Source organism: Scyliorhinus canicula, chromosome 29 (genome assembly GCF_902713615.1).
Source record: "Scyliorhinus canicula chromosome 29, sScyCan1.1, whole genome shotgun sequence".
In the NCBI taxonomy this organism is placed as follows: Eukaryota; Metazoa; Chordata; class Chondrichthyes; order Carcharhiniformes; family Scyliorhinidae; genus Scyliorhinus; species Scyliorhinus canicula.
In genome coordinates, this window is record NC_052174.1 from 1,232,259 (window position 1) to 1,255,398 (window position 23,140).

The following is a 23,140-nucleotide window of genomic DNA, read 5'->3' on the forward strand; positions in this document are numbered from 1 at the left end:
GCAGGCGCAGTAAAGATAGGGTGGGGAAGACCGCGCGCAGGAGCAGCGCACAAGCCCGTGGGGAAGGGAAGAAGGCGCAGTGCGCAATGACGTAAGGGACGGAGGGAAAGCCGTGCGCAGGCGCAATACCGTGGCGTCGGGCAGCCCACGCACAGACGCAATTCTGTGTGTTGGGGTAGGGGGTGGGGAACGCGGACGCGCAGGCGCACTGCCGCAAGGTGTGGGTGGCCGCGCATGAGCAGTGCGGCAGCAGGGTGGGGGATGGGACGGGGGAAGACGCAGTCAGGGTCCAACCGCGCCCCAGGACGGCGGGGCGCATGCGCAGTGCGGCGGGGCAAGGGGCGGGCCGCGCAGGCGCAGTGCGGCGACAGGGTCGGGGTCTGGAGGAGGGCCGCGTGCAGGCGCAGTGCGGTGAGGGAGGGGCGCGGCGCAGGCGCAGTGCGGCGGCAGGTTGGGGGAGGGGAGCAGCGCATGCGCAATGGCGCGGCAGTGTGGGGGAGGGGCGCAGCGCAGGCGCAGTGCCGGGTTATCAGCCGCGCGGGCGCAGGCGCAGCAGCTCCTTTCCTGGTCAGTCTCGGACGGTGAGTGGCGCCCATGTGGTGGCGGAGGCTGGGGGCCCTGGGGTGGGAGGAGGAGAGGCCCTGGGGTGGGGGTGGGGAGGAGGCCCGGGGCCCTGGGGTGGGGGTGGGGAGGAGGCCCGGGGGTGGGGGTGGGGAGGAGGGGCCCTGGGGTGGGGGTGGGGAGGAGGGGCCCTGGGGAGGGGGTGGGGAGGAGGCCCGGGGCCCTGGGGTGGGGGTGGGGAGGAGGCCCGGGGCCCTGGGGTGGGGGTGGGGGTGGGGAGGAGGCCCGGGGCCCTGGGGTGGGGGTGGGGAGGAGAGGCCCTGGGGTGGGGGTGGGGAGGAGGGGCCCTGGGGGGGGGGTGGGGGTGGGGAGGAGGCCCGGGGCCCTGGGGTGGGGGTGGGGAGGAGAGGCCCTGGGGTGGGGGTGGGGAGGAGAGGCCCTGGGGTGGGGGTGGGGAGGAGGGGCCCTGGGGTGGGGGTGGGGGTGGGGAGGAGGGGCCCTGGGGTGGGGGTGGGGAGGAGGGGCCCTGGGGTGGGGGTGGGGAGGAGGCCCTGGGGTGGGGGTGGGGAGGAGAGGCCCTGGGGTGGGGGTGGGGAGGAGGGGCCCTGGGGTGGGGGTGGGGAGGAGGGGCCCTGGGGTGGGGGTGGGGAGGAGAGGCCCTGGGGTGGGGGTGGGGAGGAGGGGCCCTGGGGTGGGGGTGGGGAGGAGGGGCCCTGGGGTGGGGGTGGGGAGGAGGGGCCCTGGGGTGGGGGTGGGGAGGAGGGGCCCTGGGGTGGGGGTGGGGAGGAGGGGCCCTGGGGTGGGGGTGGGGAGGAGAGGCCCTGGGGTGGGGGTGGGGAGGAGAGGCCCTGGGGTGGGGAGGAGGAGAGGCCCTGGGGTGGGGGTGGGGAGGAGAGGCCCTGGGGTGGGGGTGGGGAGGAGGAGAGGCCCTGGGGTGGGGGTGGGGAGGAGAGGCCCTGGGGTGGGGGTGGGGAGGAGAGGAGAGAAAGCCGGAGGGGAGAGAGAGCTGAAGGAGGGGGGGGGAAGAGAGAGATGGAGGGGGGGGGGGAGAGAGAGAGATGGAGGGGGGGGGGGGAGAGAGAGAGATGGAGGGGGGGGAGAGAGAGAGATGGAGGGGGGGGAGAGAGAGAGATGGAGGGGGGGGAGAGAGAGAGATGGAGGGGGGGGGAGAGAGAGAGATGGAGGGGGGGGGAGAGAGAGAGATGGAGGGGGGGGGGGAGAGAGAGAGATGGAGGGGGGGAGAGAGAGATGGAGGGGGGGAGAGAGAGAGATGGAGGGGGGGGAGAGAGAGAGATGGAGGGGGGGGAGAGAGAGAGATGGAGGGGGGGGGAGAGAGAGAGATGGAGGGGGGGAGAGAGAGAGAGACGGGGGGAGGAGAGAGAGAGACGGGAGGGGGGGAGAGAGAGAGACGGGGGGGGGAGAGAGAGAGAGACGGGGGGGGGGAGAGAGAGAGACGGGGGGGGGAGAGAGAGACGGAGGGGGGGGAGGAGAGAGACTGGGGGGAAGAGAGAGAGACGGAGGGGGGAAGAGAGAGAGACGGAGGGGGGGAGAAGAGAGAGAGAGACGGAGGGGGGGGAGAAGAGAGAGAGACGGAGGGGGGGGGAGAAGAGAGAGAGACGGAGGGGGGGGGGAGAGAGGAGAGAGACGGAGGGGGGGGTAACCGGAGGGGAGGGGGGAGAGAGACGGGGGGGGAGGGAAAGAGAGCCGGAGGGGGGTGGGGGGGCGAGAGAGAGAGTGCCTGGGGCTGGGGGAAGAGAGCCGGAGGGGGGTGGGGGGGCGAGAGAGAGAGTGCCTGGGGCTGGGGGGAGAAACAGACCCTGGGGGGGGGGGGGGGGGGGGGGGGAGGAAAGAGAGTCCAAAGAGAGAGAATTTTGGGAGGTGGAAGAGAGAGAGAGAGCTGGGGGGGGGGGGGGGGGGGGAGAGAGACTGGGGGAGGGAGGGAGAGAGAGAGAGACTGGGGTAGGGGTGGAGAGAGAGAAAGCCCGAAGGGGGCTGGAGAGAGACAGTGCCTGGGGCGGCGGGGGAGGGGGGGGGCTAGAGAGGGAGCCTGGGGGGAAGGGGGGAGAGAGAGAGAGAGAGAGAGAGAGCCAGGGAGGGGGGCAAGAGAGAGAGACCGGGATGGGGAGGGGGGGTAGAGCCTGGAGGGCGGGGAGGGGGTAGGGAGAGAGAGAGAGAGCCTGAGGGGGGGGGGTAGGGAGAGAGAGAGAGGGGGGTAGGGAGAGCGAGAGCCTGAGGGGGGGGGGGGGGGGGGGGGTAGGGAGAGAGAGGGAGCCTGAGGGGGGTAGGGAGAGAGAGAGAGCCTGAGGGGGGGTAGGGAGAGAGAGAGAGCCCGGGGAGGGGGGGGGGGGGAGAGAGAGCCTGAGGGGGGGTAGGGAGAGAGAGAGAGCGAGCCCGGGGGGGGGGGGGGGGAAGGGAGGGAGGGAGGGAGGGAGGGAGGGAGAGTGAGAGAGAGAACCTGAGGGGGGGGGGGGGGGGGAGAGAGAGAGAGCCCGAGCCCGGGGGGGGGGGGGGGGGGAGAGAGAGCCTGAGGGGGGGTAGGGAGAGAGAGAGAGAGCCCGGGGGGGGGAGGGAGGGAGAGTGAGAGAGAGAGGGAGTGGGGGGGGGGGGGGGGGGGGGGGGGGGGGAGAGAGAGAGAGAGAGAGAGCCCGGGGGGAGGAAGAGAGGGAGCCCGGGGGGGGGGGGGGGGGGGGGGAAGAGAGAGAGAGCCGGGGGAACGATTTGGGATGTTCTACGGTGATGGGGAAGTGACAGCGGTGATTTGGGCTGTGTTACGGTGCCGGCAGCGAGTTGGGCAGTTTTACTGTGACGGGGAGGTGGTGGCAGTGATTTGGCTGTTTTACGGTGACGGCAGTGATTTGGGCTGTTTTATGATGACAGCAGTGATTTTGCCTATTTTACTGTGATGCGGAGCTGGCAGAATTGATTTGGTCTGTTTTATGAAGGTGGCATTGGTTTGGGATGTTTTATGGTGACGGGGGGGGGGGGGGGGGGGGGGTTGCCGGCAGTGACTCATATAGAACAGCACAGAACAGGCCCTTCGGCCCTCGATGTTGTGCCGAACAATGATCACCCCACTTAAACCCACGTAACCCGTATACCCGTAACCCAACAATCCCCCCATTAACCTTACACTACGGGCAATTTAGCATGGCCAATCCACCTAACCCGCACATCTTTGGACTGTGGGAGGAAACCGGAGCACCCGGAGGAAACCCACGCACACACGGGGAGGACGTGCAGACTCCACACAGACAGTGACCCAGCCGGGAATCGAACCTGGGACCCTGGAGCTGTGAAGCATTGATGCTAACCACCATGCTACCGTGAGGCTGTTTTACGCTGACGGCAGTGATTTGGGATGTTTTACGCTGACGGCAGTGATTTGGGATGTTTTACGCTGACGGCAGTGATTTGGGATGTTTTACGGTGACGGCAGTGATTTGGGATGTTTTACGGTGACGGCAGTGATTTGGGATGTTTTACGGTGACGGCAGTGATTTGGGATGTTTTACGGTGACGGCAGTGATTTGGGATGTTTTACGGTGACGGCAGTGATTTGGGATGTTTTACGGTGACGGCAGTGATTTGGGATGTTTTACGGTGGCGATTTGGGATGTTTTACGGTGGTGATTTGGGATGTTTTACGGTGGTGATTTGGGATGTTTTACGGTGGTGATTTGGGATGTTTTACGGTGGCGATTTGGGATGTTTTACGGTGACGGCAGTGATTTGGGATGTTTTACGGTGGTGATTTGGGATGTTTTACGGTTACTGGGAGGTGATGGTGTCAGAGGGGATTTGCCGAGGTTACAGTGATCGGCAGGTGGGAAGGTGGCTGGTTGGTAGCTGTGCCAATCTCACTCCCCTTTTTCCTCTTGTAGCTCCGCACGACCTACTTTCAAAGATGGCAGATCCTGGCGATTTGGATTTTGCGACTGGCCACTCTGGAGCTTCCACAACCTACCCCGTGCAATGCTCCGCTCTGCGCAAAAACGGCCATGTGGTTCTGAAAGGGCGTCCGTGCAAGATCGTGGACATGTCAACTTCTAAGACTGGCAAACACGGCCATGCCAAGGTAAGGCTGTGCCAAGGTAAGGCTGTGCCAAGCTAAGGCTAGGGAAGTAAAGCCATTTCTCCAACCTGCCCGTTGTCTGCTGGTCTCCCACATCGAACCACAGCTCACTCTTCAACTCTCAGCAAGTCCTGTAAACCCACAAATCCACCTACTCTTCCCTCCCCAAATCTCTCCATGGTATCCACCCCTCCATGCCAACAGTATTCGTCGCCGGGCTACCAGGGAAGCAAAGGCCAAGACGTCGGCCTCCCTCTCTTCCTGGACTCCCGGGTCCTCCAAAACCCCAAAGGTTGCCACCTCCGGGCTCATTACCGCCCTGGTTTTCAATACCCGGGACATGACATCTGCGAATCCCTGCCGATACCCCCTGAGTTTAGGGCACGACCAGAACATGTGTACATGGTTAGCCCGCCCTCCGATGCATCGAGCACACTTGTCCTCCAGCCCGAAGAATCTGCTCATCCGGGCCCCCGTCATGTGGGCCCGGTGCACGACCTTAAACTGGATCAGGCTGAGCCTGGCGCATGTTGTGGTCGCGTTTACTCTGCTCAGGGCTTCTGCGCAGATACCGTCCTCCAGCTTCCCCCCCCCCAGCTCCTCCTCCCACTTAAGCTTCAGGCAGGGCCGGTTTTAAGCCTATTTGACCAATTTCATCAAATTGGGCCCCGCACCTTAAGGACGCCAGCGGTGACAGAGTTACCGTTTGAAGCCTTTTCTGTATTCTAAGAGGAACTATAGGGTAGTTTTTACTTTTGGGGAACGCACCGCATTACCGTCGACAAATCCTTCAGCCCTGTGCCGCCAAATCCTTCCGCCCGGGTAAGTAAGTTTCAAAATTTTTGTATATCAAGCATTTAATGTTTTTTTTTTGGTTAATGACGAGCATACTACACGAAATATAAACATACATAAATTTTTACTTTTGTAGAGTAGGGGCCCCGCCATCACTTTTCTAATTGGGCTCCCAATTCCTAGCACCGGGCCTGGCTTCAGGTCCTCAGTCTGCGTATCCTCAGCTCTCATTAGCTCCTTGTAGATGTCTGGAACTCTACCCTCTCCCAACAGGATGGATGTTGAGGCTAGGGATGGATGTTTAAATACTCTAGGTCAAGTCGTCATAAGGAAGGGGGAGGTTTTGGGTATTCTTAAAGTCATTAAGGTGGACAAGTCCCCAGGACCGGATGGGACCTATCCCAGGTTACTGAGGGACGCAATAGCTGGGGCCATAACGGATATCTTTGCAGCATCCTTGAGCGCGGGTGAGGTCCCGGAGGACTGGAGAATTGCTAATGTTGTCCCTTTGTTTAAGAAGGGTAGCAGGGATAATCCAGGGAATTATAGACCTGTGAGCTTGACGTCAGTGGTAGGCAAACTGTTGGAGAAGATACTGAGGGATAGGATCTATTCACATTTGGAAGAAAATAGACTTCTCAGTGATAGGCAGCATGGTTTTGTGCAGGGAAGGTCATGTCTTACAAACCTGAGGAAGTGACAAAGTTAATTGATGAGGGAAGAGCTGTAGATGTCATACACATGAACTTCAGTAAGGCGTTTGATAAAGTTTCCCATGGCAGGTTGATGGAAAAAGTGAAGTCGCATGGGGTTCAGGGTGTACTAGCTAGATGGATAAAGAACTGGCTGGGCAACAGGAGACAGAGAGTAGTGGTGGAAGGGAGTGTCTCAAAATGGAGAAAGGTGACTAGTGGTGTTCCACAGGGATCTGTGCTCGGACCACTGTTGTTTGTGATATATATAAATGATCTGCATGAAGGTATGGGTGGTCTGATTAGCAAGTTTGCAGATGATACTAAGATTGGTGGAGTTGCAGATAGCGAGGAGGACTGTCAGAGAATACAGCAAAATATAGATAGATTGGAGAGTTGGGCAGAGAAATGGCAGATGGAGTTCAATCCAGGCAAATGCGAGGTGATGCATTTTGGAAGATCCAATTTAAGAGCAGACTATATGGTCAATGGAAGGGTCCTGGGGAAAATTGATGTACAGAGAGATCTGGGAGTTCAGGTCCATTGTACCCTGAAGGTGGCAACGCAGGTTGATAGAGTGGTCAAGAAGGCATACAGCATGTTTGCCTTCATCGGACTGGGTATTGAGTACAAGAGTTGGCAGGTCATGTTACAGTTGTATAGGACTTTGGTTCGGCCACATTTGGAATACTGCGTGCAGTTCTGGTCGCCACATTACCAGAAGGATGTGGATGCTTTGGAGAGGGTGCAGAGGAGGTTCACCAGGATGTTGCCTGGTATGGAGGGGGCTAGCTATGAAGAAAGGTTGAGTAGATTAGGATTGTTTTCGTTGGAAAGACGGAGGTTGAGGGGGGGACCTGATTGAGGTCTGCAAAATTATGAGAGGTATGGACAGGGTGGATAGCAACAAGCTTTTTCCAAGAGTGGGGGTGTCAGTTACAAGGGGTCATTTGATAAACACCCATTTCTTAAAGGTACATCCACCTGACAACTCAGATTAGAGAGAGATGAGGAAGCTCGGGACGACTAAATCGCTCTTGTTTCCCCGCCCCCTTCCAGTCCAGTGTGTCCCCTGAACAGAAGTCTTTTGCTCTAGAATCCTACAGCAAAGGAAAGGCCCATCACACCCGCCCCAGTCAAAAACAGCCACCTCCGTATTCTCATCCCATTTTCCCAGCACTGGTCCCAGAGCCGTGTCTGCCCTGGGATCGCAAGCGGGCATCAAAATCCTTCTGGAATGTTCTGATGGTCTCCGCCCCCGTTTCAGGCAGCGCGTTCCAGACTCTGGGTGAAAAGGTTTTTCCCTCGCATCCCCTGTAAACCTCCTGCCCCTCCCCATAAATCTCTGCCGGGAATCAAACCCGGTTCCTTGGCGCTGTGAGGCAGCAGTGCTAACCAGTGCACCACCATGCTGCCCCAATGTGTCGTGTGTTTAACAGCACCTGCTTGACTTACATTTCTTGCTGTTTTTCTGCCAGGTTCACCTCGTGGGAATCGATCTATTCACCGGCAAAAAGTATGAGGACATCTGCCCTTCCACCCATAACATGGATGTCCCAAACATCAGAAGATCTGACTACCAGGTACGTGGCCTCGAAGCTCCGTGGTTGGGGGAGATCTGGGAGGCCTGCGGGTCTAGCGAGCTGATGCTCACTTGCTCTTGTCTCTGTCCTTTCCCTCCAGCTGATTGGCATTTTAGACGGCTACCTGTCTCTCTTGGGTGACAGCGGCGAGGTGCGCGATGACCTGAAGGTGCCAGATACCGACCTGGGCAAAGACATTGAGCAGCGTTACAATGGTGGCGAGGAGACGGTGGTGTGTATTCTTCGTCGCTCTCCAGTTCCGCAGTCCTTATTCCTGCCCATTCAGTCTGGAAAGAGCCAGGCAGGCCGGCAAACATTGGGCTGGGGCAGTGCTGCGGACAGATTTGATTGCAGGGCTCCACTGACACCGGGTGAAGTACGTTGGGAGGCGGCGAAAAGACAGGGGGCTGCGGAAAGAGCAGGAGAGGAGTGGCGATGATTCGCAGCGGAGCCACCACTGATGACTCAGTGCAGAGAAGGACTCTGGCAGCTGCTTCCTTCTGCAGTTGACTAGCCTGCAGCACTTGGTTCTTGATGTGTGTGTGTGTGTGTGTGACGGCCGTTTGCATGGACCTGCACTCGCGCAGGTCCCCGGGGAAAGGTGTTGATCGCCGTCTGCAAGGACCCCTGTTCCCCATTGTCACTTTTCCAAACGTGTCCCAGTCAATCAGCACACTCCTGCCGTTTCTCGCCAAATATCTGAGCACGGAATTCCCAACCGACGTTCCTTGGGGCCTGTACTGAGAGGGCGGTACCTTGCCTTCCGAGGGCCTGTGCCGGGGGGGCGGGGGGAGCCCATGCCCTGAGCTGGTCTCTTTCAGATTATAGAATCTACAGTTCAGAAGGAGGCCATTCGGCCCATCGAGTCTGCACCGGCTCTTGGAAAAAGCACCCCACTTAATTCGCCCACATCCACCCTATCCCCGTAACCCCACCCGACATGTAAGGGCAATTTATCACGGCCAATCCACCTAACCTGCACGCCTTGGGACTGTGGGACTGTGGGAGGAAACCCACACAGACACAGGAAGAACGTGCACCCCAAGCTGGGAAGCGAACCTGGGACCCTGCAGCTGTGAAGCAACTGTGCTAACCACTGTGCTACCGTGCTGCCCTTGCATACAGATGGGCCATTTGAAAGTATTTAAATGTGTGCTTCCTAAGTAGGGGCTGAAATCGATGCATTAAATCCCAGTTATCGCCCTCAACACACCAACTGAAAGCTGACAGAACAATTCTGGTCGCCGCACTACCAGAAGGATGTGGAGGCTTTAGAGAGGGAGCAGAAGAGATTTACCAGGATGTTGCCTGGTATGGAGGGCATTAGCTATGAGGAGCGGTTGAATAAACTCGGTTTGTTTTCACTGGAACGACGGAGGTTGAGGGGCGACCTCTCTACAAAATTATGAGGGGCATATGAGGGTAGAGGGGCCAATTACTAGGGGGCATAGGTTTAAGGTGCGAGGGGCAAGGTCCTCCGGGTGCTCCGGTTTCCTCCGGGTGCTCCGGTTTCCTCCGGGGCAGCAGGGTAGCATGGTGGTTAGCATAAATGCTTCACAGCTCCAGGGTCCCAGGTTCGATTCCCGGCTGGGTCACTGTCTGTGTGGAGTCTGCACGTCCTCCCCCTGTGTGCGTGGGTTTCCTCCGGGCGCTCCGGTTTACTCCCACAGTCCAAAGATGTGCGGGTTAGGTGGATTGGCCATGCTAAATTGCCCGTAGTGTCCTAATAAAAGTAAGGTTAATGGGGGGGGTTGTTGAGTTATGGGTATAGGGTGGGTACGTGGGTTTGAGTAGGGTGATCATGGCTCGGCACAACATTGAGGGCCGAAGGGCCTGTTCTGTGCTGTACTGTTCTATGTTCTATGTTTAGAGGAGATGTACGAGGCAGGTTTTTTACACAGAGGGTAGTGGGTGCCTGGAACTCGCTGCCGGAGGAGGTGGTGGAAGCAGGGACGATAGTGACATTTAAGGGGCATCTTGAAAAATACATGAATAGGATGGGAATAGAGGGATACGGACCCCAGAAGTGTAGAAGATTTTAGTTTAGACGGGCAGCATGGTCGGCACAGGCTTGGAGGGCTGAAGGGCCTGTTCCTGTGCTGTACTTTTCTTGATCTTTGACAGAATTTTGCATAATTGAATGGACTCTTGTTTATTTTTGTGTTTAATTTGAACTGACGGCTTTATTTCCCTAGATTACTGTCCTCTGCGCTATGAATGAAGAATCTGCTATTGCTGCCAAGGTCATGAGCAAGTAACTACGACATAGGTCAGTACTGAGCGGGTATATCACTCTGAATGCAACCCCTTCTGCCCCGTGCTCCTAACTCCTCCATGCTCTTGCTATTCGTTACTCCCACACCGAGGGAGTGTGGTATGGGGCTATTTGCCCGTGGAGGCCATCGCGATTGACCTGCTGCAGAACCATAGAATTGTACAGTGCAGGAGCAGGCCATTCAGCCCATCCTGGCTGCACTGACCCTCTGAAAGAGCACCCTACGGAGGCCCACTCCCTCCTCTGCCCTAATCCCATCTAACCTGTACATCCCTAGATACTACAGGGCAATTTAACATGGGGAAATCCAGCCGAACCTGCACATCTTTGGATTGCATAGAACAGGAGGAAACCGGAGCACCCGGAGGAAGCCGGAGCACCCGGAGGAAGCCGGAGCACCCGGAGGAAGCCGGAGCACCCGGAGGAAGCCGGAGCACCCGGAGGAAGCCGGAGCACCCGGAGGAAACCGGAGCACCCGGAGGAAACCGGAGCACCCGGAGGAAACCGGAGCACCCGGAGGAAACCGGATATAGCGTTACAACCCCCTGGTTAGGGCACGGGAAATTCCAGCCCATTTGCCCCAGAGTCGCAACACAAGTATAATTACCAATTAATTCAATAGTGTTTGATTGCCCAACAACCAGGTTTGTTAACACCATTAACTTTTACAAACTGATTAAATATGCAGCAAGTACCACTGGTGAACTATTGGCTTCATTTATTTACTGGTTGGACCAGCATTTATTGCCCATCCCTAGTTGCCCTTCAGAAGGTGGTGGCCTGTTCATGTCCTGGGCGGCACGCTGGTTAGCTCTGTTGCTTCACAGCGCCAGGGTCCCGGGTTCGATTCCCGGCTTGGGTCACCGTCTGTGCGGAGTCTGCACGTTCTCCCCCGTGTCTGCGTGGGTTTCCTCCGGGTGCTCCGGTTTCCTCCCACAAGTCCCGACAGACGTGCTGTTGGGTGAATTGGACATTCTGAATTCTCCCTCTGTGTACCCGAACAGGCGCCAGAATGTGGCGACTAGGGGCTTTCCACAGTAACTTCATTTGAAGTGTTAATGTCAGCCTACCTGTGACAATGATCAAGATTATTAAATAAAGATGAATGTTGAAGCCGCTGCAGTCCCTGATGTGTAGGTACACCCACTGTGCTGTTAGGGAGGGAGTTCCATTATGTTGCCCCAGCGACAGTGAAGGAACGGCCGATATATTTCCCAGTCAGGGTGGGGAGTGACTGGGAGGGGAACCTCCAGGTGGTGGGGTTCCCAGGTATCTGCTGCCCTTGTCCTTCTAGATGGTAGAGGCGGTGGGTTTGGAAGGTGCTGCCTAAGGAGCCTTGGTGAGTTGCTGCGGGGCATCTTGTAGATGGTACACACGGCTGCCACTGTGCGTCGGTGGGGGAGGGAGTGAATGCTTGTTTCCCCCCCACCCTTTTAACTCGCCCCACCCACTTGTCTCTATTTCCCCCCCCCTTTAACTCGCCCCACCCACTTGTCTCTATTTCCCCCCCCCTTTAACTCGCCCCACCCACTTGTCTCTATTTCCCCCCCCCTTTAACTCGCCCCACCCACTTGTCTCTATTTCCCCCCCCCTTTAACTCGCCCCACCCACTTGTCGCTATTCTCCCCCCCCCCGCCCCCGTCCCAATGTCCTGGAGGTCAGCATTTAACCCTCGGACAACATTTTAGTTTGCCGATAAATGACCTGCGTGATTTAGCGTTTGCGTGTTTAATCTTGCTGTGTTGTAATTTACAGAAGTGGCCATTTCAAACCAGCTTTGTTGGTGTAGAAACGTTTTGGGATAACCGACGGCTCGTGATAGAAATATAAATCCTTTTCCCGTAGAATCACGCGGCCCCTGGTTTATTGATCCTTGTTTTCGGTGTTTGATACTGATCCATCTGCCTTTTCTTTTTCAGGATAAAGCTTCTGATTTTTGAAAGTGAAAAGGATCCCTGGGCCTGTGAGCTGAAGTGTGCTTTGAAATTGAGACATTTTATTTCAATGAGAAAACGACAAAAAGTATAACTTAATCAAAAACCAAAAAAAAAAAAAAAAAAAATATTTGCAAGCGAACACTAACTTTATTTCACAAACCCTGGGAGGGGGGGCCCCCTGCCACACGGCTATAAGCGGACGGACCCCGGACCTCTTCCCCACTGCAACGGAGAGACTCGGCGACGTCAACCAGTGTTCCACCTCTAAGAAGGATAGCAAATTCAGCGATGAACACCCTCCTCTTTTCCATCCCGTTTTCGCCCACATCCTGCCCAGTCGCAATACTGCAAAATATTGTTCGGGGTGAAAAGTTGCCTTTGCTTTTGGTTCATGTTTTGGATTCCTGTTTGAAGTTCTGCATTTGTTGTGTGGGTGGGTGTGGCGCGTGTGTGTGTGTGTGGCGCCATGGAAGTCAGTGACCTACGTTTGGTTGTAGAAGAGAATAATCCCACAATGCTCTCACCCGGGGTTTCCTGTCTGCTTGGAGGGATGTGGCTCGATTGAGAATGTTCACCCAGCTGCCACTGCGTGCCCCGTGTGAGGTTTTGGGGTTTGATTTGTGCTTGGGTAGCGGCGCGGCCGAGTTAATGTGTGTCCCCCCCCCCCCTCCCCTCGCCATGGAACTCTGTCTGCCTGTTGAAGCCATTAGTCAGTGGGGGGCGGGGGCGGGGGGGGGGGGGGGGGGGGGAGGGGGTTCGCCAATTGAGGGGTTTAGAGGCTGGATTTCCATAATTGAGATGGGAGGAAGTCTGCATTATTGACTTAACAGGGCAATGCCACTTCTATTAGCACGGGTGAAATGTGCTTCTCTCAGTCACTCACTCATTCTCCGGCACTGACTCATTGTTCCACTTTTGAAGGGTATGTTTGCACCCCTCCCCCTGTCTGCTCGGCACTAAAAGATCGAATGTCGCTATCGGGGGTGGGAGTGGGACTGATCTCTAATCAGCCACCCACCCCCCCGCGCTAATCACAAATCGTTTCGAGTTTGTAACCTGGGTAAAATTGGCCGGGGAGGTGGGTGCATGGACTTGTTGATGGGAGGTTTGCCCTTTTATACATGCCCCCACCCCCCCCTCCTGCATCTCCCTTCCTCCACCCTGTAAACGTCCAGAACAGAATTGGTGGAAAAAGCATTTGGGGTGGTGTGTGTTTGCCGTGGTGCTAATGAACCTCGTCTTAATCGTGTTGCTTTGACCCCTAGAGATAGGTTTGCTTCGCCCTTAATGCAGATCCCCACCCCCCATTTTAAATTTGAAATAAACTTTGGAAACCATTAGGTAACTCGAATATATATATATATATATATATGTGTGCATGTGTGTACATGCGCACAGCTTGAATCCACTGCGTTTTAAAAATAAACACGAGTTTTGTTGTGCCTTGGAATTTGGTGTGTTTGCCAGTGAACTGCTTTTGTCTGAATGATTGTGTGTGTGTGTGGGGACGGAGTAATGTGAATGAATAGCTTCATTTGTGTGTGTGCGTCCTCAGGCGTGAGCAGTGGAGACTGCTCTGTCAGTTGTAAACTATCAGTCGCTCACAGCACCTAATTCCAGCTGTTAAATGTTTGGAGGATGGGACAGAGAGGGTCTATCATTACTCTTCATAAATGCAAACCAGTTCAAAATAAAGTTTAACCTTACAAAGAGTTACTTATTGCTGCTGCGTCATTGCTGTACGTCAACGTTTGGGTTATCACGCAGTCACAGGCCAACAACGCCCTCCCGAGATTCCAGCTCTCGCCTGGTTAGCATTCTCCCGATTCTGTACACGGGACCCAATCCAACGTGCGCGCTAGAATTTTCTCCCGGGTCACTGCTCTGCCGCACCTCCAATTGAGGTATTTTAAAATTCCAGAAGGCTCTCTGTCCTGATGTGGACGGCACATTGATTGGGAATCGAACCTGGGACCCTGGAGCTGTGAAACACACGGTGCAGAGTGGTTAGCACCATTGCTTCACAGCGCCAGGGTCCCGGGTTCGATTCCCCGCTGGGCCACTGGCTGTGCGGAGTCTGCACGTCCTCCCCCTGTGTGCGTGGGTTTCCTCCGGGTGCTCCGGTTTCCTCCCACAGTCCAAAGATGTACCGCTTGGGTGCATTGGCCATGATAAAATTGCCCCTTGGTGTCCAAAAGGTTGGTGGGGTAACTGGAGTTGAGTGAGGGTGTGGGCCTGGGTAGCGTGCTCTTTCGGAGACTTGGAGCCTCCTGCACTGTTGGAATTCTGCAGGTTTCCACCTGTGTGGAAGAGAAAAACCAGAGATCATTGAGATCAGAGAATCACTATCAATCCCATGAAAGTGGGACTCGCTCCCACAGGGGAGTGGGGAGAATGTGGGACTGGCTCCCACAGGGGAGAATGTGGGACTCACTCCCACAGGGAGTGGGGAGAATGTGGGACTCTCTCCCACAGGGAGTGGGGAGAATGTGGGACTCACTCCCACAGGGAGTGGGGAGAATGTGGGACTCACTCCCACAGGGAGTGGGGAGAATGTGGGACTCACTCCCACAGGGAGTGGGGAGAATGTGGGACTCACTCCCACAGGGAGCGGGGAGAATGTGGGACTCGCTCCCACAGGGAGCGGGGAGAATGTGGGACTCGCTCCCACAGGGGAGTGGGGAGAATGTGGGACTCGCTCCCACAGGGGAGTGGGGAGAATGTGGGACTCGCTCCCACAGGGGAGTGGGGAGAATGTGGGACTCGCTCCCACAGGGGAGAATGTGGGACTCCCTCCCACAGGGAGTGGGGAGAATGTGGGACTCGCTCCCACAGGGGAGTGGGAAGAATGTGGGACTCGCTCCCACAGGGAGTGGGGAGAATGTGGGACTCGCTCCCACAGGGGAGAATGTGGGACTCGCTCCCACAGGGAGTGGGGAGAATGTGGGACTCGCTCCCACAGGGGAGTGGGAAGAATGTGGGACTCGCTCCCACAGGGAGTGGGGAGAATGTGGGACTCGCTCCCACAGGGGAGTGGGGAGAATGTGGGACTCGCTCCCACAGGGGAGAATGTGGGACTCCCTCCCACAGGGGAGTGGGGAGAATGTGGGACTCGCTCCCACAGGGGAGTGGGGGGAGAATGTGGGACTCCCTCCCACAGGGGAGAATGTGGGACTCCCTCCCACAGGGGAGAATGTGGGACTCCCTCCCACAGGGGAGAATGTGGGACTCGCTCCCACAGGGGGAGTGGGGAGAATGTGGGACTCGCTCCCACAGGGGAGTGGGGAGAATGTGGGACTCCCTCCCACAGGGGAGTGGGGGAGAATGTGGGACTCGCTCCCACAGGGGGAGTGGGGGAGAATGTGGGACTCGCTCCCACAGGGGGAGTGGGGAGAATGTGGGACTCGCTCCCACAGGGGAGTGGGGGAGAATGTGGGACTCGCTCCCACAGGGGAGTGGGGAGAATGTGGGACTCGCTCCCAAAGTGGAGTGGGGAGAATGTGGGACTGGCTCCCACAGGTGGAGTGGGGAGAATGTGGGACTGGCTCCCACGGGGGAGTGGGGAGAATGTGGGACTCGCTCCCACAGGGGAGTGGGGAGAATGTGGGACTCGCTTCCACTGGGGAGAATGTTGGACTCGCTCCCACGGGGAGTGGGGAGAATGTGGGACTCGCTCTCACAGGGGAGGGGAGAGAATGTGGGACTCGCTCCCACGGGGAGTGGGGAGAATGTGGGACTCGCTCTCACAGGGGAGGGGAGAGAATGTGGGACTCGCTCCCACAGGGGGAGTGGGGAGAATGTGGGACTCGCTCTCACAGGGGAGGGGAGAGAATGTGGGACTGGCTCCTGCAGGACGTGATTGAGGTAGAAGCAGAAAGGAAAGATGGGAGACGGCTCAAGTGGCTAAATGCTCCTTCGGTGCTGGATATTCTATGTAAAGGGGCAGCAGGGTAGCATGGTGGTTAGCATAAATGCTTCACAGCTCCAGGGTCCCAGGTTTGATTCCCAGCTGGGTCACTGTCTGTGTGGAGTCTGCACGTCCTCCCCCTGTGTGCGTGGGTTTCCTCCGGGTGCTCCGGTTTCCTCCCACAGTCCAAAGATGTGCGGGTTAGGTGGATTGGACATGCTAAATTGCCCGTAGTGTCCTAATAAAAGTAAGGTTAAGGGGGGGTTGTTGGGTTACGGGTATAGGGTGGATACGTGGGTTTGAGTAGGGTGATCATGGCTCGGCACAACATTGAGGGCCGAAGGGCCTGTTCTGTGCTGTACTGTTCTAAACATTGAGTTTCACTTTTGATCCACCGGAGACAATGCAGCAACCTGTTTCTCATCATTCCTTCTGATGAGATGTGGGCATTGCTGGTCAAGTGCAGCATTTATTACCCATCCCTATTTGCCCCCATGAGAAGATGGTGGGGAGCTGCCTTGAACTCGCTGCAGGTCCCTGGTGTAGGTACACCCACTGTGCTGTTAGGGAGGGAGTTCCAGAGACTGAAGGAACGGCCGATACATTTCCCAGTCAGGGTGGGGAGTGATTTGGAGAGGAAACTCCAGGAGGTATATATCCCCCCCCCCCCCCCCCCCCCCCCAATGCTATTCTCAGTGCTGCCTTGTACCCTCCCTGCCAACTCTCAGCAATTCAATTACTTCTAAACAAAACCAAAGCAGCCATTAGCATTGCTTCGCAGCTCCAGGGTCCCAGGTTCGATTCCCGGCTTGGGTCACTGTGCGGAGTCTGCACGTTCTCCCCGTGTCTGCGTGGGTTTCCTCCGGGTGCTCCGGTTTCCTCCCACAAGTCCCGAAAGACGTGCTTGCTGGGGGAATTGGACATTCTAAATTCTCCATCAGTGTACCCGAACAGGCGCCGGAATGTGGCGACTAGGGGCTTTTCACTAACTTCATCGCAGTGTTAATGTCAGCCTACTTGTGACACTAATAAAGATTATTTTTAAAAAAAGATTATTAACTGCTACAAATAAAATGAAATGAAAAATGAAAATCACTTATTGTCACGAGTAGGCTTCAATGAAGTTACTGTGAAAAGCCCCTAGTCGCCACATTCCGGCACCTGTCCGGGGAGGCTGGTACGGGAATCAAACCGTGCTGCTGGCCTGCTTTAAAAGCCAACGATTTAGCCCGGTGAGCTAAACCATAGAACAGTACAGCACAGAACAGGCCCTTCAGCCCTCGATGTTGTGCCGAGCAATGATCACCCTACTTAAACCCACGTAACCCGTATCCCAACAATCCCCCCATTAACCTTACACTACGGGCAATTTAGCATGGCCAATCCACCTAACCTGCACATCTTTGGACTTTGGGAGGAAACCGGAGCACCCGGAGGAAACCCACGCACACAGGGGGAGGACGTGCAGACTCCACACAGACAGTGACCCACCCGGGAATCGAACCTGGGACCCTGGAGCTGTGAAGCATTGATGCTAACCACCATGCTACCGTGAGGCCCCATACCAGTTCATAACTTTTTTTTGGAAAAAGCTGTGGTTGCTAATCGCTATCAACCGATCGGATCTTTCAAATATCAATCATTGAAACCATTAGTTTCAGTGCAAAGTGAAATTCACCAGGTGTTTCACTGTTTACCAGCGAGTAGGGAATAGTGTCACAGAGCCATACAGTACAGAATGGGCCCATCGAGCCTGCACTGACCATACTTACTGTTAATCCCACTGACCAGCATTTTCCGTGAATGTGTTCCAGGTACTGGTCCAAATGCGTTTTATAGGTGAGGGTTCTAGCCTCGATCTTCCCAGGCCGTGACACTCAGCCTCCTGCCACACTCCGAGCGAAAAAAACATCTCAAATCCCATCGGAATCTCCTGCCCCCAACACAATGCCCCCTTGTGATTGCCCCCTTGACCATGGGGAAATGGCTGCTTCCTGTCTACCCTGTCCCAAAACCCCTCATAATCATCTTCACCTCAATCAGATCCCCCTCCCCCTCAGCCTACTCTGCTCCAAGCAAAACAATCCCAGTCTCTCCTTACAGCTCTGATGCTCCATCCCAGGCAACATCCCGGTGAATCTCCTCTGCACCCCCTCCAGCGCAATCACATCCTTCCTATAAGGGCAGCACGGTAGCATTGTGGATAGCACAATCGCTTCACAGCTCCAGGGTCCCAGGTTCGATTCCCGGCTTGGGTCACTGTCTGTGCGGAGTCTGCACGTCCTCCCCGTGTGTGCGTGGGTTTCCTCCGGGTGCTCGGGTTTCCTCCCACAGTCCAAAGATGTGCAGGTTAGGTGGATTGGCCACGATAAATTGCCCTTAGAGTCCAAAATTGCCCTTAGTGTTGGGTGGGGTTACTGGGATAGGGTGGAGTTGTTGACCTTGGGTAGGGTGCTCTTTCCAAGAGCCGGTGCAGACTCGATGGGCTGAATGGCCTCCTTCTGCACTGTAAATTCTATGTATATCTATGTATATAATGTGGTGACCAGAACTGCATCCAATACTCCAGCTGTGACCTCACCAAAGTTCTGTACAACTCCCAAAATAACCTCCTGGCTCTTACATTCTATGCCACGACTGATAGTGCCACAACATCGGTCGTAGGGATGCTGGATTCTATCATCAAGGAAGAAATAACGAGGCATCTGGATGGAAATTGTCCCATTGGGCAGACGCAGCATGGGTTCATAAAGGGCAGGTCGTGCCAAACTAATTTAGCGGATGTTTTTGAGGACATTACCAGTGCGATAGATAACGGGGAGCCGATGGATGTGGTATATCTGGATTTCCAGAAAGCTTTTGACAAGGTGCCACACAAAAGGTTGCTGCATAAGATAAAGATGCATGGCATTAAGGGTAAAGTAGTAGCATGGATAGAAGATTGGTTAATTAATAGGAAGCAAAGAGTGGGGATTAATGGGTGTTTCTCTGGTTGGCAATCAGTAGCTAATGGTGTCCCTCAGGGATCAGTGTTGGGCCCACAATTGTTCACAATTTACAGAGATGATTTGGAGTTGGGGATCAAGGGCAATGTGTCCAAGTTTGCAGACGACTCTCAGATGAGTGGTAAAGCGAAAAGTGCAGAGGATACTGGAAGTCTGCAGAGGGATTTGGATAGGTTAAGTGAATGGGCTAGGGTCTGGCAGATGGAATACAATGTTGACAAATATGAGGTTATCCATTTTGGTAGGAATAACAGCAAACGGGATTATTATTTAAACAATAAAATATTAAAGCATGCTGCTGTGCAGAGAGACCTGGGTGTGCTAGTGCATGAGTCACAGAAAGTTGGTTTACAGGTGCAACAGGTGATTAAGAAGGCAAATGGAATTTTGTCCTTCATTGCTAGAGGGATGGAGTTTAAGACTAGGGAGGTTATGCTGCAATTGTATAAGGTGTTAGTGAGGTCACATCCTCTAATAAAGGTGCAACAGTGGTTGACCGCAAGGGTTATTGTGTTCAGGCCGGAAAGTGGAGCTGAGTCCACAAAAGATCATCCATGATCTCATTGAATGGCGGAGCAGGCTCGAGGGGCCAGATGGCCGACTCCTGCTCCTAGTTCTTATGTTCTTATTAAAACTTTATAGGTCGGGTGAACTCCATTACACTATGGGGTGTTTAAACCCTGGCCCATAATGCTCTTTCTCCAGTATTGGTGCCAGTATCTCAGGAATCAAAACTCATGGGCAGCACGGTGGCACAGTGGTTAGCACTGCTGCCTCACGGCGCCGAAGTCCCAGGTTTGATCCTGGCTCTGGGTCATGTCCGTGTGGAGTTTGCACATTCTCCCCGTATTTGCATGGGTTTCTCCCCCACAATCCAAAGATGTGATGTCTAGCACGAGGGGGACATAGCTTTAAATTGAGGGGTGGTAGATATAGGACAGATGTCAGAGGCAGTTTCTTTACTCAGAGAGTAGTAGGGGTATGGAAAGCCCTGCCTGCAACAGTAGTGGACTCGTCAACACTAAACGCATTCAAATGGTCATTGGATAGGCATATGGTCGATAAGGGAATAGTGTAGATGGGCTTTAGAGTGGTTTCACAGGACGGCACATCGAGGGCCGAAGGGCCTGTACTGCGCTGTAATGTTCTATGTTCAGGCTAGGTGGATTGGCCACGCTACATTGCCCCGTAATTGGAAAAAATAGATAGGGTACTCTCAACTAATTTTAAAAGTGAATCAAAGCTCATTTCCTTTTCTGCCATGGTGAATAAAACATTTTATGTACATGTGACTGTTAGTCATGCTATTAAAATAAGTTAGGTTAAAGAACCCGGATTATACGTCTGCTAAAGCCGTGATTAAGGGGTGGGCAGCTTCACAGGCTGTGATCGTCACTTATGGGAGGGGCATAGTCTGTTTTTAGTTTCTTTTTCAACCCCCTGCCCTGCGTCTGTTTTCAGTTTCTTTTGCAGCCACCTGCCGTGGATCTGTTTTTAGTTTCTTTTTCAGCCCTGCCCTGGGTTTGTTTTTAGTTTCTTTATCTGCCCCCTGCCCTGGGTCTGTTTTTTAGTTTCTTTTTCAGCCCTGCCATGGATCTGTTTTTAGTTTCTTTTTCAGCCCCCTGCCCTGGGTCTGTTTTTTAGTTTCTTTTTTGCCCTACCCTGGGTCTGTTTTTAGTTTCTTTTTTGCCCTACCCTGGGTCCGTTTTTAGTTCTTTTTTGCCCTACCCTGGGTCCGTTTTTAGTTTCTTTTTTGCCCTACCCTGGGTCTGTTTTTAGTTTCTTTTTCAGTCCTGCCATGGATCTGTTTTAGTTTCTTTTTCAGTCCTGCCATGGATCTGTTTTTAGTTTCTTTTTCAGCCCTGCCGTGGGTCTGTTTTTATTTTATTTTCAGCCCTGCTCTGGATCTGTTTTTAGTTTCATTATCACCCCCTGCCCTGGATCTGTTTTTAGTTTCTTTTTCAACCCGCTGCCATGGGTCTGTTTTTTAGTTTCTTTTTCGCTTTACCCTGGGTCTGTTTTTTAGCTTCTTTTTCAGCCCAGCACTGGGTGTGCTTTTTAGTTTCTTTTTCAGCCCTGCCATGGGTCTGTGTTTTAGTTTCTTTTTCACCCTACCCTGGGTCTGTTTTATAGTTTATTTTTCAGCCCTGCCCTGGGTCTGCTTTTTAGTTTCTTTTTCAGCCCTGCCGTGGATCTGTTTTTAGTTTCTTTTCAGCCCTGATCTCGGACTGTTTTTAGTTTCTTTACCAGCCCCCTGCCGTAGATCTGTTTTTAGTTTATTTTCCAGGCCTGCCCTGGGTCTGTTTTTAGTTTCTTTTTCAGCCCTGCCCTTGGTCTGTTTTTAGTCTCTTTTTCAGCCCTGCAGGTGTTTGTTTTTAGTTCTTTTTCAACCCTGCCATGGGTCTGTTTTTTAGTTTCTTTTCCAGGCCTCCCCTGGGTCTGTTTTTAATTTCTTTTTCAGCCCCCTGTCGTGGATCTGTTTTTTGATTTTTTTTCCAGCCCTGTCCTGGGTCTGTTTATAGTTTATTTTTTCGCCCTGCCCTGGGTCTGTTTTTAGTTTATTTTTCAGCCCTGCCCTGGGTCTGCTTTTTAGTTTCTTTTTAAGCCCCTTGTCGTGGATCTATTTTTAGTTTCTTTTTTCGCCCTTCACTGGGTCTGTTTTTAGTTTCTTTTTCATGCCTGCCCTGTGTCTGCTTTTAGTTTTTTTTAAAGCCCTGCCCTGGATCTGTTTTTTAGTTTCTTTTTAAGCCCTGACCTGGGCCTGTTTTTTATTTTAATTTCAGCCCTGCCATGGGTCTGTTTTTTTAGTTTCTTTTTCGCTTTACCCTGGGTCTGTTTTTTAGTTTCTTTTTCAACACTGCACTGTGTCTGCTTTTTTGTTTCCTTTTTAGCCCTGCCATGGGTCTGTTTTTTAGTTTCTTTTTTGCCCTACCCTGGGTCTGTTTTTTAGTTTATTTTTCAGCCCTGCCATGGATCTGATTTTAGTTTCTTTCTCAGTCCTGCCATGGATCTGTTTTTAAGTTTCTTTTCAGCCCTGATCTGGGTCTGATTTTAGTTTCTTTACCAGCCCCTGCCGTGGATCTGTGTTTAGTTTCTTTTCCAGGCCTGCCGTGGATCTGTTTTTAGTTTCTTTTCAGCCCTTCCCTTGGATCTGTTTTTAGTTTTGTTTTCAGCCCTGCGGGGGTCTGTTTTTAGTTTCTTTCTCAGCCCTACCCTGCGTCTGCTTTTGGTTTCTTTTCCAGGCCTCCCCAGGTCTGTTTTAGTTTCTTTTTCCAGTCCTGCCGTGGGTCTGTTTTTAAGTTTCTTTTCAGCCCTGATCTGGGTCTGATTTTAGTTTCTTTACCAGCCCCCTGCCGTGGATCTGTGTTTAGTTTCTTTTCCAGGCCTGCCCTGGGTCTGTTTTTAGTCTCTTTTTCAGCCCTTCCCTTGGTCTGTTTTAGTTTTGTTTTCAGCCCTGCGGGGGTCTGTTTTTAGTTTCTTTCTCAGCCCTACCCTGCGTCTGCTTTTGGTTTCTTTTCCAGGCCTCCCCAGGTCTGTTTTAGTTTCTTTTCCAGTCCTGCCGTGGGTCTGTTTTTAGTTTCTTTTTAAGCCCTGCGGGGGTCTGTTTTTAGTTCCTTTTTCAGCCCTGCCCTGGGTCTGCTTCTGGTTTCTTTTCCAGGCCTCCCCGGGTCTGTTTTTACTTTCTTTTTCAGCCCCCTGTCGTGGATCTATTTTTTGTTTCTTTTCTAGCCCTGCCCTGGGTCTATTTTTTAGTTTCTTTTAAGCCCTGCCCTGTGTCTGTTTTTAGTGTCTTTTTAAGCCCTGCCCTGGATCTGTTTTTTTAGTTTCTTTTTCAGCGCTGCCCTGTGTCTGTTTTAGTTTCTTTTTCAGTCCCTTGCCCTGGGTCAGTTTTTCAGTTTCTTTTTCAGCCCTGACCTGGTCCTGTTTTTTAGTTTCTTTTTCAGCACTGCCATGGATCTGTTTTTAGTTTCTTTTTTAGCCTAGCCATGGATCTGTTTTTAGTTTCTTTTTCACCCCTGCCCTGGGTCTGTTTTGTAGTTTCTTTTTTGCTTTACCCTGGGTCTGTTTTTTAGTTTCTTTTTCAGCCCTGCACTGGGCCTGCTTTTTAGTTTCTTTTTCAGCCCTACACTGGGTCTGTTTTTTAGTTTCTTTTTCAGCCCTGCCATGGATCTGTTTTTAGTTTCCTTTTCAGCCCTGTCGTGGATCTGTTTTTAATTTCTTTTCAGCCCTGATCTGGGTCTGTTTTTAGTTTCTTTACCAGCCCCCTGCCGTGGATCTGTATTTAGTTTCTTTTCCAGGCTTGCCCTGGGTCT

At 53.9% G+C, this 23,140-nt stretch overlaps 2 protein-coding genes across 3 annotated transcripts in view; one reads left to right on the forward strand and one right to left on the reverse strand.

Moving 5' to 3' along the window:
- Nucleotides 1-505: 505 nt before the first annotated feature.
- On the forward strand, nucleotides 506-12,031 carry LOC119958388 (eukaryotic translation initiation factor 5A-1-like). Of its 2 annotated transcripts, none has more exons than XM_038786883.1 (6): nucleotides 506-581; nucleotides 4,443-4,636; nucleotides 7,599-7,703; nucleotides 7,804-7,935; nucleotides 9,899-9,972; nucleotides 11,898-12,031. In XM_038786883.1, exons 2-5 carry the CDS (start codon nucleotides 4,466-4,468, stop codon nucleotides 9,959-9,961), a joined length of 471 nt encoding a protein of 156 aa, XP_038642811.1. In that variant the 5' UTR covers nucleotides 506-581; nucleotides 4,443-4,465; the 3' UTR covers nucleotides 9,962-9,972; nucleotides 11,898-12,031. The 2 variants fall into 2 exon arrangements, with proteins under 2 accessions (XP_038642811.1, XP_038642812.1); XM_038786884.1 differs by lacking the exon at nucleotides 506-581 and adding an exon at nucleotides 3,863-3,884.
- The window catches only part of neurl4 (neuralized E3 ubiquitin protein ligase 4), a 104,280-nt gene continuing 92,981 nt past the window's right edge, over nucleotides 11,842-23,140 (reverse strand). The window contains exon 24 of the mRNA XM_038786709.1: nucleotides 11,842-11,956. Coding sequence (XP_038642637.1) covers nucleotides 11,842-11,956 — 115 coding nt within the window. The remainder of the gene's footprint in view (nucleotides 11,957-23,140) is intronic.